The 14,971-nt window shown below is 41.9% G+C and overlaps 1 protein-coding gene across 8 annotated transcripts in view; it reads left to right on the forward strand.

Moving 5' to 3' along the window:
• The window catches only part of RORA (RAR related orphan receptor A), an 816,521-nt gene that overhangs the window by 785,095 nt on the left and 16,455 nt on the right, over nucleotides 1-14,971 (forward strand). For all 8 annotated transcript variants that reach the window (XM_055537759.1, XM_055537758.1, XM_055537763.1 and 5 more), the window contains 5 exons: nucleotides 696-837; nucleotides 4,016-4,411; nucleotides 11,176-11,297; nucleotides 12,883-13,015; nucleotides 13,873-13,980. In XM_055537759.1, coding sequence (XP_055393734.1) covers nucleotides 696-837; nucleotides 4,016-4,411; nucleotides 11,176-11,297; nucleotides 12,883-13,015; nucleotides 13,873-13,980 — 901 coding nt within the window. The remainder of the gene's footprint in view (nucleotides 1-695; nucleotides 838-4,015; nucleotides 4,412-11,175; nucleotides 11,298-12,882; nucleotides 13,016-13,872; nucleotides 13,981-14,971) is intronic.

The raw sequence follows: 14,971 nt of genomic DNA on the forward strand, positions 1-14,971 counted from the left end.
CTAATTTACAAAACAGTTCTTAACAAATACGTGGGACTTGATGAACATTAGCTCGGATTTGTTCAATCTGAAAGTCCATGATTCTGAAAAGATGTTTTTTCCAAACTCTCAAGGGTAGAGTATTCCCAGTCTGATTGATCTGCCAAGATAATCCACCCACGTGTCATTTAACTTCTTGGAGCAGTAGATTCTGACTTGGGGAATGAAAGATACCTAAAGAGTGGTGGATTTATTTGGTCTAGTTGAGACTGCCACAGTGTCCACTTAGGTTAGGGTGAGGCTGCACTTTCTCGTCTCTGGGCATACAGAGAAGCATCTGTGTTTATTCTACTAAAAATGTTTTGAAGATGAAGGTTAGAGATGAGTTCCTTTGTACCATTGTTATTAAGCATATAGCTTTCAATCTTTAGAAGCCAAGAACAGGGCCTCGTCCTCTTCCTTCTACATAAGCAAATGTCTATTGCAGTTAAAGAAAGTTTTGCATGTGTAAGGGACAGAGGATTGGGCTCTGGGGACCCATTTTACTCAAGGAAAAAGAAGTGACTTTAATTTCATTAATGGTTTCCAGGATGATTGTGCTACAAGTTTAATTCTCCATTAAATATTCATGCCGACGGGCGCTTCCTTTCCTGCCTTTAGTATCATTCAGCTCAAGCTGACACTAACCTGTTTTCTATTTCATAACTGAATCACAGGGCTTTTTCAGGAGAAGTCAGCAAAGCAATGCCACCTACTCCTGTCCTCGTCAAAAGAACTGTTTGATTGATCGAACCAGTAGAAACCGCTGCCAGCACTGTCGATTACAGAAATGCCTTGCCGTGGGGATGTCTCGAGATGGTGAGCTCTCGCAGCCTATGTTGCATAATAGCACAGGGTTGTGAAAGTACCTTCTGAAGCCTGGACCCAAGTCTGCCAGAATACGTCCCCTCTGTCCCTCACCACCCCCTCCAGTCTTCCCTCCTCTGGCATCCCTGTGGGTATCACAGCAGTTACTTCCTCATCCATAAACCATCCAGGTCAGCTCACTGGCTGATGCAGGGCAGGATGGGGGGCATGGAGAAGAAATGTCTATGTGGTCAGAACACCTTCAGATTTTTGATATTTAAGTCATTGCAGGTGGATGAATTGATGGGAGGTAAGGTGTCACCTGAGGGTCTAAAAAAAGGATACCTTCTAGAAGCATTTTTTTTTTCTCATAGAAAACACAAGGCAGAGCTAATTGTTATGTGCTTTATACTAGTCAGCTTATTGGCAATTGGGACGCATTAGCTGTTATGCTAACTGGATCCAAAGTCAAATATTTGTACATCCAGTATGTGTGGAAATAGTGCAAAGCAGGCCTCAATGACAAATGTTCTTTTCATTAAAACAAGCTATTTTAGCAGTTGCAAAACAGTTTAGGATCTTCCTGGAAAATTGTCTTCAGTGCACTGAATAATCAACGCCAGATTTCAAGGCTATTCTTATATAAGAAAATTGGGCTGATAGTACAGTAGATACAGTTTAAGGACTTTTCTGAATATACTGGCTGGTTGGCTACCGTGAGAGATCCCTTTGAAGGAAACATCACTTCCAGTGGAGTTTCAGACCCTGGAAAAATAAGGGTCTGAAAAACCTTTCAGGCTGCTAGACAGGTGTTCTGAATGTCTGCTTTCCCTAGAATCAGAAGTTCTCGGGCCTGTGGACCTACCCAGGCACAAGTTGTACACAGGATTGCCTCTTAGAATTTGTAGAAGCAAAGGGAAGTTTTGCGGATCAGAAGATGCAAGTCATAAAACTTACACCATATCCTCTGAAATTCCTGTGATATGCAACTCTACAGATTTCAACTTCCAGTGGCCCTGAACTCACACAACTAGGTTTATCTCTTATGAGTCTGTAAGTTAAAAAATCACAGATGGGTGTGCATTTTCTCAAAACCTAATCCAGGGAATTCCCTGGTGGTCCAGTAGTAAGGACTTCATGCTTCCATTACAAGGGCCATGGGTTTGATCCCTGGTCAGGGAACTCAGATCCCACAAGCTGTGTGCTGTGGCCAAAAAAAAAAAATCTGATCCATTTATTTCACTTAGGGGGATAGTATGATTACTGTTTTTAACATTAAGAAAAGAGAACACAATTCAGAGTCATGGCAGAACCAATTTCCCCCTATTAATTAAAGGTATTAATCCCTTTGGGGATTCTAGACTATTCTTTTCAAAAAGAATTAAGTACTTTCAGTATGCCTTGTGAAGATTTTGTATATAAGTGACAGCTCATGTTATTGTGGGCTTGGAGTGAATTTGGGGGCTTATACAATTTTAGACAGGGCCTCCCTGGTGGCTTAGCAGCAAAGCATCCACCTGCCAATGCAGGAGATGTGATTCAACCCCTGGTTCCAGAGGATCCCTTGGAGGAGGAAATGGCAACCCACTCCAGTATTCTTGCCTGGGAAATCTCATGGACAGAGGAGGCTGGCAGGCTATAGTCCACGGGGTCACAAAAGAGTCGGACCTGACTTAGCGACTAAACGGCGACAGTTTTAGGCCTGAAATTCATAGCCCACATCAGCCTGACTAACAAGTCCCACCCAATTTGTCACCTGAGCCATGGATACTGGAAGTTGCCTAGAATCCTGCTCACTTGTTTCCTCTAGGCAAAAGGAAACCACATCCTCCTTAGCAGGAAAAGGATCCCACAAGTTGTGCTGGGCACTGATTCCCAACTTCACTTCCATCTACCCTGCCTCTTGCCCCAAGACTCACAGAATTTTGTTGATGGTCAAATGGGTGAATTCATCTACCTAGTCGGGTGTAAATTTAACCATAATCAGGAGATCTTAGTCCCTCCGCCAGAGGCTTTATCTATACCTACTTAGGCTGAGAAATAAATGGGTTAGTGGAGGAGTTCAGACCAGGAAATCACCGGTTTTTTTTTTTTTCTCAGTTATCTCGATGTTTCAAGAGAAATCATTTGAAATGCTAAATGAACTGGAAAGTTACTCCAGTCACTGTTCCACTTTAAATGTGGGGACACATGGCACAGAGAAGGGCTGCGAACACAAATTCTCCTGGCAGGGATCTTCCCCAGAGTCTGCAGTTGCTGCTGCTGCTAAGTCGCTTCAGTCGTGTCCGACTCTGTGCAACCCCATAGACGGCACCCCACCAAGCTCCCCCATCCCTGGGATTCTCCAGGCAAGAACACTGGAGTGGGTTACCATTTCCTTCTCCAATGCATGAAAGTGAAAAGTGAAAGTGAAGTCGCTCAGTCGCGTCCAACTCTTAGCGACCCCATGGACTGCAACGTACCAGGCTCCTCTGTCCATGCCTACCATTTCCAAAATCCTAATATTCTTTTTCACTTGAGGCTCAATGAAAATAGCAGAACGTATCCTTTTAAGGTGGGTCCAAGGGTTTCAAAGGGGCCACATGACCCAGGAGCAGGAGAGGGGTACACTCAGAGGTGTAACCCAGGGAATTGCAAATGCTTCATGCAGTCTGTTGAGCTTGCTCCGGGAAGCCCCAGATTTGGCTATTTGATCAGAAAGAAACTCATCTAAGTGTACGGATTAGTGAAATGAATGCATGTGGAGGTTTGACTGCTTGTGCCCTGATGTAGACCAGTGAGTTTGTGCATTCCTGTGCTCGAGTCTGAACACTAAGAAAAGAAGTGTCGAGACCAACTGCCTGGGTCGAGAGGGAACAAACCCATCAAACCGCAGTCCAGTAGCTCCCACTGAGCATAGCGTTATGTGACAGCATGGAAACGAAGCTGATCATTGCTCTAGGTCTCTTCTACCAGCCCTGGGTCTGTTTCTGAAACTTAGCTCCTCCAGGATGTATTTTTGCTGTCAGGGATGTGGAGCAAGCCTATGTGAGGTAGGACCGTTTTCACCTCTGGATCATGTCCTTATTTGGTGGTTATGTGGTTTTTGATTAAAATTATCTGCAACTTCAAAGGAAGTCCTAAAGCATACCAGAGAGGATCATGGAGAAAAACATATTGTATATGGTGTGGCTTGGCTTTTTTCTTCCAGCTGTAAAATTTGGCCGCATGTCGAAAAAGCAGAGAGACAGCTTGTACGCAGAAGTACAGAAGCACCGGATGCAGCAGCAGCAGCGAGACCACCAACAGCAGCCTGGAGAGGCCGAGCCGCTGACTCCCACCTATAACATCTCGGCCAACGGGCTCACGGAGCTTCACGATGACCTCAGCAACTACATCGACGGGCACACCCCCGAGGGCAGCAAGGCAGACTCTGCCGTCAGCAGCTTCTACCTGGACATACAGCCTTCCCCGGACCAGTCAGGTCTTGATATCAATGGAATCAAACCAGAACCCATATGTGACTACACACCAGCATCAGGCTTCTTCCCCTACTGCTCTTTCACCAATGGAGAGACTTCCCCAACTGTGTCCATGGCAGAACTAGGTAATGGCTTCTGTGTTTCCATTGGGATGTACTACTGATGCCTTTGAAGGAAATGGGATATGTCTGACTTTCCTCTAAGTTATGGTATTAAAAGTATGCGTCTAGGGACTTCCCTGGTTGTCCAGTGGTTAAGACTGTGCTTCCAATGCAAGGGGTACCGGTTTGTTGCTTGGTCAGGGAACTAAGATCCCACATGCCCCACAGGAAAAAAAAAAAAAAAAAGATGCATTTAGAAGGGCAATTCTGGAGAAGGCGATGGCACCCCACTCCAGTACTCTTGCCTGGAAAATCCCATGGATGGAGGAACCTGGTGGGCTGCAGTCCATGGGGTCGCTGAGGGTCGGATAGGACTGAGCGACTTCACTTTCACTTTTCACTTTCATGCATTGGAGAAGGAAATGGCAACCCACTCCAGTGTTCTTGCCTGGAGAATCCCAGGGACAGGGGAGCCTGGTGGGCTGCCGTCTATGGGGTCGCACAGAGTCGGACACGACTGAAGCGACTTAGCAGCAGCAGCAGCAGAAGGGCAAGTCACCTTTACCATTGGGAAAGTGAAAGTGACAGTTGCTCAGTCATGTCCAACTCTTTGTGACTGCATGGACCATAGCCCTCCAGGCTCCTTTGCCCGTGGAAGTCCCAAGGCAAAAACACTGGAGTATGTAGCCATTCCCTTCCCCAGGGGATCTTCCTAACCCAGGGATCAAACCCAGGTCTTCTGCATTGCAGAAGGATTCTGTACCATCTGAGCCAGCAGGGTAGTCTCCCTTGGAAGCACTTCATAATTGTACCTTTCCCCTTGCTTTTGTCTATCCACTGTCTCCCATCACATGTCCAAGAAACTGACTGACCTCTCAGCTTCAGAGCTGAGACAACATGAACTTAAAGCAGTCTTAAATTCCATAGAAAACTATAAGCTCAGGGAATGGCCCCACCAACTCCTTTGCTTTCATTACATTCTAAGTATTGATTTATACCGAAAGTTATAAAAATGGCAACTCACCAACTTAACTTGGCCCATAGACATGGTTTTTTAACCAGTGCAGAGCTTTTCAATTTTTGAATTAGTTGCTAAAAATTTAAACCTGGAGGGTTCCATCTGAAAGTTCAGATTTTCAGTTTCTTGTGGGAGGCGGGGAAAATGATCTGATTACACTGGGTCAGTATTTGTAAATGTCAACAATCAACTGGTACCAGTCAAGGCCTCCCATCTTTCCATGGGTCCATCCCACTCGGCATTTATAGCACTTCCCAGTCCCTGTATGCATCTCACCTTTGCAACTGTGATGTAGTCTATAAACAGTAAAGGGAAATTGGCTTCTTTCCAAAATTTTGGTGATGGATGTTAATGACAAAACTGATGTATTTCATAGAAGACTCACCATGAAAAAAAAACAACAAAAAACTGTCATTTCCTCATTCCTGTGAGATTGGTGCTTCTTGGGAGATGTGACCTAGAAATGTTAGCACAGACAATGGAAAGCTTTTCATTTCAAGCGAGTCGTGTTATAACATCCTCTGTTATATTTAATCGATTTTTAAGTACAGCACTATTATTAGAGAAACTTTGATAAGGACCTTTGCTGTTTGTGAAGTTGATCTGTTTCACCCCGTGGTTCCTCATACAAGGTTATAATCCTCTGGGATATTTCAATTAGTTGCTGTGGGGGTGACTAAGTTAAGACCAGGAGAGAAGGAAGACTTCACATGGAAAAGAACCAGCAGGTTCTGACTTGAGCACAGATGTCCTTGGTTCACAGAAATAACGGTTGTGTTCTTTAGATGGTTTCCTCTACCTCTGTACCCCACAAAACAGTTTTTAAGTGAAATTTATATTTCCAGTAAAATCTTTCTCCAAATATAACAAATTGAATGTTCTTTACGGTTTTTACACAAGCACCTTTTTATGGGTCTAAATTTAAATCCTCAAGAGCAGAGACATTTTAAGCCTGGTCTTTAACCACTGCACAGCATTAAAGGTGTAGCACAGCTCTTTTGATTAACAGAGAAACCTCTGAACTAGAAGCCAAGCTGAGCAGAGGTAGGTTTGATTTTTTTTTTTTTTTCTTGAACTAGAACAAAAACCTTCCGTTTTTGTCATGAGATCTTGGTTGGCTGAACCTTAAGCAGAGCTGTAATGAAAGTAAAATTTTCAGAAATGAATAAGGATTTGATTGAAAGCTGACATGGTATCATGAAAGATGACCTGACTCACTTTAGGTGTGCTTCCACTTTATGATAAATACGAGTGAATCTCTCCTGTTTGCTTGTCGCATGTTCAACCCGGAGGTAACCCACACAGCTTGGCCTGTGTGTGGCCCCTGAACGTGGCACTTGGGCTGAAAGTGCACTCAGCTTCCCCAGCCCCTCTTCCCTGACCAAGCTCTTTCCTCTTCCGTAGCTGTCACCCCCAGTGACCTGGGAGCCCTGTGCTTTCACCCATTCTCCACTTTCTCTTAAACTAGGGATTGTTCACATGTATTGTGGCATTTTCCACAATTAATAAAATTAAGTCATCATCAGGATTTTCTGCAAACCCAAAACTAAACAAGAATTTAACTGGAAAAAGGATGTAATGGGGTTCTGATTTTCTGTCCCATTTACATGTGTAAAATAGTTTGAGGGGTTAAGAGTGGCTTAAAAGTAGTCAAAGACTTTGCTAATGCTTCTATAAAGCTCTCCAAAAATTCCCTGATATTTCCTTTAGGGTTTAAGTCCCTGCTCTTTCTTTAACTAAAAACTTCATTTTAGGCTAAATTTTGTCATTAGATTTGAAACAAATGAAACCACTTGTGCAATTGGAAAATAAATTATAAATTAACATATCCTAAGATCAATTCTTTCTGTAATAGTATCTACACTCCATTACTTTTAGTGAAATATATCTGACTTTCTGGCTGTGAAATTTTGCCCTTTATGTATTGGGTGGGCCAAAAAGTTTGTTGGGGTTTTTCTGTAACATCTTATGGAAAAGCCCAAACAAACTTTTTGCCCACCCAATACATTTAGTACCTGAGTTACATACTCCAGATAAACAATCTATGTTCATTTTTTAAAAGAGTTGACTCGGGAATTCACTGGCGTGCCAGCGGTTAGGACATGGTGCTTTCACTGCCGTGGGTCCTTGGTTCCATCCCTGGTTAGAGGATCTAGTTTCAAGTTTCTTTTAGGTGATCCTGGCTCTGTTTTTACACAAACAGATCTGGCTAGGGAACCAAGATCCAGCAAGCCAAGTGGTGTAGCAAAAAAAAGAAAAAGAAATAAAAAATAAAACAGCTAATTGCAGTTATTACTATAATTACTAAAGCCTTCTATGAGAGACAACTGGGCAAAGCATGAGACAAGAAGTCAGCTTATATGAGTGATTCTAGCTTTGCTGTAGGTTGTACAACCTAGTATAAGTCACATTATCTCTGTAAGCTGCAATCTCCCTACCCATGGAATATAAAGATTCAGAGCATAGATTCTGGAGCTTTTGTATAGGTTTGAATCACTGTCCGCTTGCCAGCTATGACACCTTGAAAGTCACTTAACCTCACTGTGGCTTGGTTTTTTCATCTGTAAAATGGGGATAATTAGTACAATTGTCATTAGTATCTTTCTCCCTAGATTTGTTGTCATAAAGACTAAGGATAAAATGTGTGTGTGTGTGTGTGTGTGTGTGTGACTGTGTATGTGTATATGTATGTGTGTATGTATATGTGAGTATAGCACATAGTAAACTCTACCTCAGTGTCATCGTTTATCATCATTGTTAATGTTATTACCTACAAAGTGAGGAGAATTTGGACCAGATAATATCTAAAGTTCCATCCCACTATGAAAATCTGTGACTTAGAAGACAGGATTTTCTATCTGAAGTATCTAGACCTTGGCTCTACTGATGCACAGTCATGGTTGAGGAAGTGAACTGATTTGCTTGTCACAAAATGAGCTACCCAACTGAGCTCAGACCAGAAAACAGGTCTCCTAACTCTTAGTTCCACGGAGAAGGCAATGGCACCCCACTCCAGTACTCTTGCCTGGAAAATCCCATGGATGGAGGAGCCTGGTAGGCTGCAGTCCATGGGGTCGCTAGAGTCGGACACTGACTGAGTGACTTCACTTTCACTTTTCACTTTCATGCATTGGAGAAGGAAATGGCAACCCACTCCAGTGTTCTTGCCTGGAGAATCCCAGGGACGGGGCAGCCTGGTGGGCTGCCGTCTATGGGGTCGCACAGAGTCGGGCACGACTGACGCGACTTAGCAGCAGCAGCAGCAGTAGCAGCAACTTTTAGTTCCAAGGTATTTCACTATACCAGACTGTTTGTCTGAGAGACTGTGCTAACTCCTTAGCTTTTACTCCATCTGAGCATTTTCTTCTTTGCTGAAATGGAGACTTAAAAATAGGAAAGTGTCTAAAATCTTACACTTGCCAAATCAAGTATGAATTTTGATCAAAGGCAGCTGGTGAGAATGCAGCCACTGCCCTCTACTGGTCATGGAACATTGCGTCATTTGTTATTGCTTCTAAAAGCTGGACTCAAACAGGTAGGGGCGACAATTTTTAGGATGAAATGAAACAAGAAGATGCTTGACCATATTAACTAGAGAAAAACAGGATCTGGAAGATAATACCGAGAGCCTCTTCCCATTCTTCCCCTTCCAAGATTCTCCCAGCTTCCCTGTGAACCCTTCATCTATATCATTTCCCCCCCCCATATTTATAAAAATTGGTTTACTGTTTACACATTTATTTTCCTGTTTATGCTTCCCCATTATTTTTGTCTTTACTCCCCACTTCTCTTCACAAGCATCACTGATTCTAAGACAAATAATGTACTGGTTTCTCCGTCTTTCCCTCTCTCGGTTTCTGTCTCTTTCTTTCCTGTATTTTTTCCTTGCATCTGTGTTTTATTGTTTATGATGTTTATTTATGTTGTTTTCATGTCTGTGTGTTGCCAAGTAGGGTTGTTGAGTTTACTGTGTTTCAGTTTCTCTAAGGAGATTCTAGTTTCAAGCTTCATTTACGTGATCCTGGCTCTGTTTTCACACAAACAAATCTGATTCTGTTTGAGGAAAGCGCTAACAAATTTCTAAATAAATAGTCTTATTAGTGTTCCTAAGTTTGCGCTCGGCACCACTGTTTTAAATAACTTTCTTATTCTATATTCAAGATGCAAGGAGGGGGATCACTTTGGGGTATGATTTTGTATTCTTGGAATCTTACCAATTTTTCTTTAGAATACTTCTTTTTATAGCCACACCCACAGCTTGCAGGATCTTAGTTCCCCAACCGGGGATTGAATCCACACCTGCGGCAGTGGAAGCCTGGAATCCTAACCACTGGACCACCGGGGAATTTCCTTAAAATACTTCTTTAATTGTCCTTCCCTTCTGTGACAGTTATTAGCAACTTATTTCAAGCTGTTAGTCCCTTACCTGTAGATTTCAGCAGCCTTCTAATTGGTCCTCCAAGCTCTCCATCCTTCAGTGCACCAGTGGCAGAACTACATGTTCTGTTTCCCAAGTACAATGTTCATTATGTCAGCTCCCCCTTGAGAATCCCACTGACTCCTCTTGTCAGTCAAGTCCATACTCTCAGTCTCCACATTCAGATCCTTCAGGATTTGGACTCTTACCTACCAATATTCCTGTTTTGAATCACCACTCTATCACATCTTCCTATCTCCTACAAATGCCATATTTGTTCTTTCAATTACTATCCCTCGAATGTGGAACTGGCCCACTGCCTCACACCACTGGCCTCTGCCTACCAAACCCTCCCTATTCTTCAGGATCCAGTCCAAATGTTCCTCTTCTGCCAAGAAGCATCGCCTAATTTTCCTCATTTCTCCCTTCCCTGATAGCACCTATTACCTTTGTTTTTCTTTCTCTTCTGATATAATTCAACCTCACGCTTTATTGTCTAATGTCTTGAATTGTCCTTTCCGCATGTCTGTACATGTTCACCAGATTATAAGTTCCTTGAGAAACTTATTTGGCTTCTATTTCTTTAATATCTCCAAAATCCTTACACTTCAGTACGAGAACAAATGTTTTATGTAACAGATGCTGTGTTATCCTCTCTATTCTGAGTGCTCAACTCATTTAATTCTCACAGAAGCTGTATGAAATAGGTACTATTTTTCTCATTTTACATATCAGGAGACTGAAGCACAGAGAGGTTAGGTAACTTACCTAAGATCACAGAACTACTAAATAGCAGAGCTGAGATTCCAACCCAGTCAATCTGGCTGCAAAGTCCAGCTCTTAACCACCACACTATATATATAACGACTGGATAGGCTTTCAGCAATGCTTGTTCTGAATTTTGCAGGAAAAACAAATACCACACATAATTGTTGTCATACAAAATACCATTTCCTAATTTTTCAAGAGTAATCCCTCCCCATAAATGTATGTGGCAGATGTGTCTTCATAAAAATGCCAAGTAGAGATTGTGTCAGTCATTTTTCACAACTTGTCTAGGTTGATATTTGCTCACTCCCAGACACTAGTGTAAAGGCACAGAAGGTCAAGATTAGCAGGGTCTTTGAAGGCATGCAGTCTTATTGTTAAATGTTGGCTTTGCCTGTCCTTCTTCCTGCTCTAAAACACAGAATCGTTCCAGATTACTTACTTAAATATGTCAAGATAATTAAACCTGGTTCAGCCTGTTGCTTTATACTTGTTACATTTTAAATTGAATAATTGAGTAGGGAAAACACTGTTATCCAAAGAAGAATGGCTTTTCATGTCGTGATCTCCTGTTTTTCTCCTTAGAACACCTTGCACAGAATATATCTAAATCACATCTGGAAACTTGCCAATACTTGAGAGAAGAGCTCCAGCAGATAACGTGGCAGACCTTTCTGCAGGAGGAGATTGAGAATTATCAAAACAAGGTAGACTCTGAACAGTTTTCCCTAAGATTGAGGCAACCCTGGGAAATGTAAAAGATTTGAATACAAACAGACCAAAAAATGAATGTCTTTCATCAGATATCAGATTTCTATTTAATAATCTTTCTTCCAGAGCTGATTATGTTCCTGGGGCTTTGTCACCTTACTGAAACGTCACTATGCAAAATTTCAGAAATAGCACAGAGATTCTGTTGTTCTGATAACTGTACATGTTTGTCCCATCATTTATCTACAGGGGGCTAGATTAAGCTGCTTCCAAAAGCCTCAATGAGTTGGGAGTTTTCCCGATATCACAGTGGGAGATTTCACGGTCTGGAAGTCGATGTAACTAATCTTAGCCTCATGGTTTCGGAGGTTAAAAAGAAGGAGTTTAGAGAATATGTGTTAAAAAAAAAAAAAAGATCTGGAAGCTATGATCCTAACTCCAGTCTGAATCTAGCAATATGAGACTGAGAAGTAGTGCAGCTGTTACTCATTTTTTTCTATAAAACACACTGCTCAACAGATTACTCAAATGGGAGGGCAGGGCTGGAGAAGGGGGACACTTAATTATCCATTCCGCCCTTAGGAAAAGAAAATGCTTCAATTTCCCCTCCAAATCATGGAAATGCTGGTTTAGGAAGTACCGTGGAGATTATTGAGGTTAATCCTCCTCTTCATTTAACGTACAAGGAAACTAACATCCCTTAGCATACGGCTGGAGGTTGAAAACATCAGGACTAGACCATGAGCCCTGGCTCCTGATTCAGTTTTTCTCCCACCCCCTTATATTGGTGGAAACAGCCTTAAACTACGATTGGGAAAGTAAGTGAGCGGTAAGACGGACCCAGGTTAGCCCGTAACTAAATTGGAGAGTGGCCGTATAAAAAGGCATTAAGCAGGACAGGTTGGGAAAGGCACCTTGTTTGCCTTTGAGGTGGCACCAGCAGCCACAGTTACAATGGGAAGCAGGAAAGCATTAAACAGCCACAGGGTGTGCAAAATAGGATTCAGAGCCAGAAATGCTGGGGTTTTAATCCCAGCTCCAGTACCTCCTAGCTGTGAAACCTCTTTGAGTGTTTGTGTTCATTTATGGCAAATGAGAAAACGTTCTTGTGAAAGTGAAATGAGACAAGGATGTCAGAAAACACCCAGCTCATAGCAGGCGCACAGGAAATGTACCTGAGTCCCCTTTCTTCTCTTCCTCAAGTAAAGTGGTATGAAATTCCCCGAGGCCAGGTAGTTGCCTAAAAGGAGATTCTACTTTCCCGCTCTCTGTGGCCCAGGGTTAAAGCAGCGGCATGCGTGACTTTCCTCACATGGGTTTTCATCTTCCGCTGCCTATATGCCCATAACATCTCCCCCCTGCCCTTTGCTAACAAAATGGCAAGAGAGAAATTGAAAAAGATGAGAAAGAACTTGGGAGCAATCATTGTAACCCAAGTAACTGACCAACTGTTTATTCTTAAATCCTCTAGCTTTTGGGAATCTATTTCCAAAGAAGGATTGTACACAATAGGAAAACTTAAAACGGCTGAGTCAAAGATATGGGTAACCGTGGATGTTAATGTATTTCCCTCTTCAACAGCAGCGGGAGGTGATGTGGCAATTGTGTGCCATCAAAATTACAGAAGCTATACAGTACGTGGTGGAGTTTGCCAAACGCATTGATGGATTTATGGAACTATGTCAAAACGATCAAATTGTGCTTCTCAAAGCAGGTATGTGCTTTGCAAGTGAATTTTGAGATCTCTTCCTAACCTGCTTTCACCAGCTTATTAAAGAAATGCTTGGTAAGGAAGGTGTCGGGAACAGTTTTTCTCCAAATGATAATAGCTCAGGTTTCACTTGCAGAAAATAAGGGATTTTTTTTTTTTTTAATGTTTGAGTTATTTGAAGGAAACATTCCCTCCATTTTGCTTCTTCTCTCTGTGAAAGGATTAATTTGAAAGACACACTGCATTCCCCAGTCCTAACCATCACCTGTGTTTTGTTTCTGTGCCCCAGGTCCTCAGGATGTTTTGATAAGTTGTTAGGAAGATGGCTGTTTATGGAATTCAGAGAGATAGCCCTGGCTTTTTGTTTGTTTGTTTTAATAACAGGACTCTATGTGTTTCTGGGCTTCCCAGGTGGCTCAATGATAAAGAATCTGCATGTCAGTGTAGGAGACCCAGTAGTCTCTGGTTCCATTCCTGGGTCAGGAAGATCCCCTGGAGTATGAAAATGACAACATGTTCCAGTATTCTTGCCTGAAACATTCCATGGACAGAGGAGCCTGGAGGGCTGCAGTCCATGGGGTTGCAAAGAGTCAGACACAACTGAGCACGCACGCACACATGTGTTTCTAGCAACTCCAAGACTGTGTTTTTGCAGGACACAATCTCTCTCAAGTAATACAGGCTTTAGCTTAGGCAGAAGTCTTTAATTACCTTAGTGAACTCTGCCCTTTTAAATAAAGAGATAACTTAACTGAGTGCCCATGGGCTAAGCCCAGCCCTATTGACTCAGAAGGGGGTCTCTAAGGTCAAAATCAACTCACCAAGACAGAATAACCCATTCCGTCTCTGCCTTTGCTCAGGTTCTCTAGAGGTGGTATTTATCAGAATGTGCCGTGCCTTTGACTCTCAGAACAATACCGTGTACTTCGATGGGAAATATGCTAGCCCCGATGTCTTCAAATCCTTAGGTAAGAAAACCTCTGGGTGCTTGGTCTTCAAATCAAGGCTAGGGGAAAAAATTGGAGTTGGGTGATAGCTCTTAAACAAAATGGAAATCGTGGAGTTTTTGGATATAAGAGTTAAAGGATGTTATATACTAATGCATACCTGTGTTAATAATACTTTCTGATTAATTACCATAGAAAATTTACACAGCTCAAATGCTTTGTGTCCATATGACATGTAAAGGTCTAGAGTTTCATTTTATCTATTTGGTCATCAAAGAATTTATGTTATATATTCTTCCAGTTCCCTTCCAGATTTTAAGAACGAGGTTTGCAGGGATGTTATTCAGTAAACTGGAAGATATGATTTGCTACATAAAATCAAGCAAAGACCTGAAAGTCTGCCCTTCCATACCCCTCAAATAACAATGTTAATGAGATATCAGGGAAAGAAAGTATAGTTAAATGAAACTGTGACATATACCTTAGAGATGTCTATAAATAAAGTGAGATAAAGTCACTAAGATTGGGATAGTATCCAAGATATGTTGTTAAATGATTTCAAAAACAATTAAATGGCATATATACTTGAGAATATATATTTGAGAGATATATATACTTGAGAATAGCCCATTGACATTTAACTATATGCACATAATATGAAAACCTGAAAGAACAGACACCAAACTTAACCAGTTTTGGGGGGTGGATTTTTATTTTATGGGACTTTCTCATTCTATGTTTTCAGTTCTATAATAATTACAATGGTTTTACTACCATAAGTGTCATTTGTTTTCATTTTTAAGCATGTTAACACGCTTGTTTGTTGTGAGGAAAACAAAAAATGAGTGAAATTAGCATCTCAGACTATAGCTGTTAGACTCTGTTGGTTAAGAGTGTGGGCTCTGAAGTTAGGCATCTAGCTTTGAATCTCAGTCTGTTACTTCCTACCTGTGGAACCTTGAGTACATTCCTTTTCTTCCCCAGTTTGTTTCCTCGCCTTTACAGTGGGGTA

Source organism: Bubalus kerabau, chromosome 10, assembly GCF_029407905.1.
Source record: "Bubalus kerabau isolate K-KA32 ecotype Philippines breed swamp buffalo chromosome 10, PCC_UOA_SB_1v2, whole genome shotgun sequence".
Classification (NCBI taxonomy): domain Eukaryota; kingdom Metazoa; phylum Chordata; class Mammalia; order Artiodactyla; family Bovidae; genus Bubalus; species Bubalus kerabau.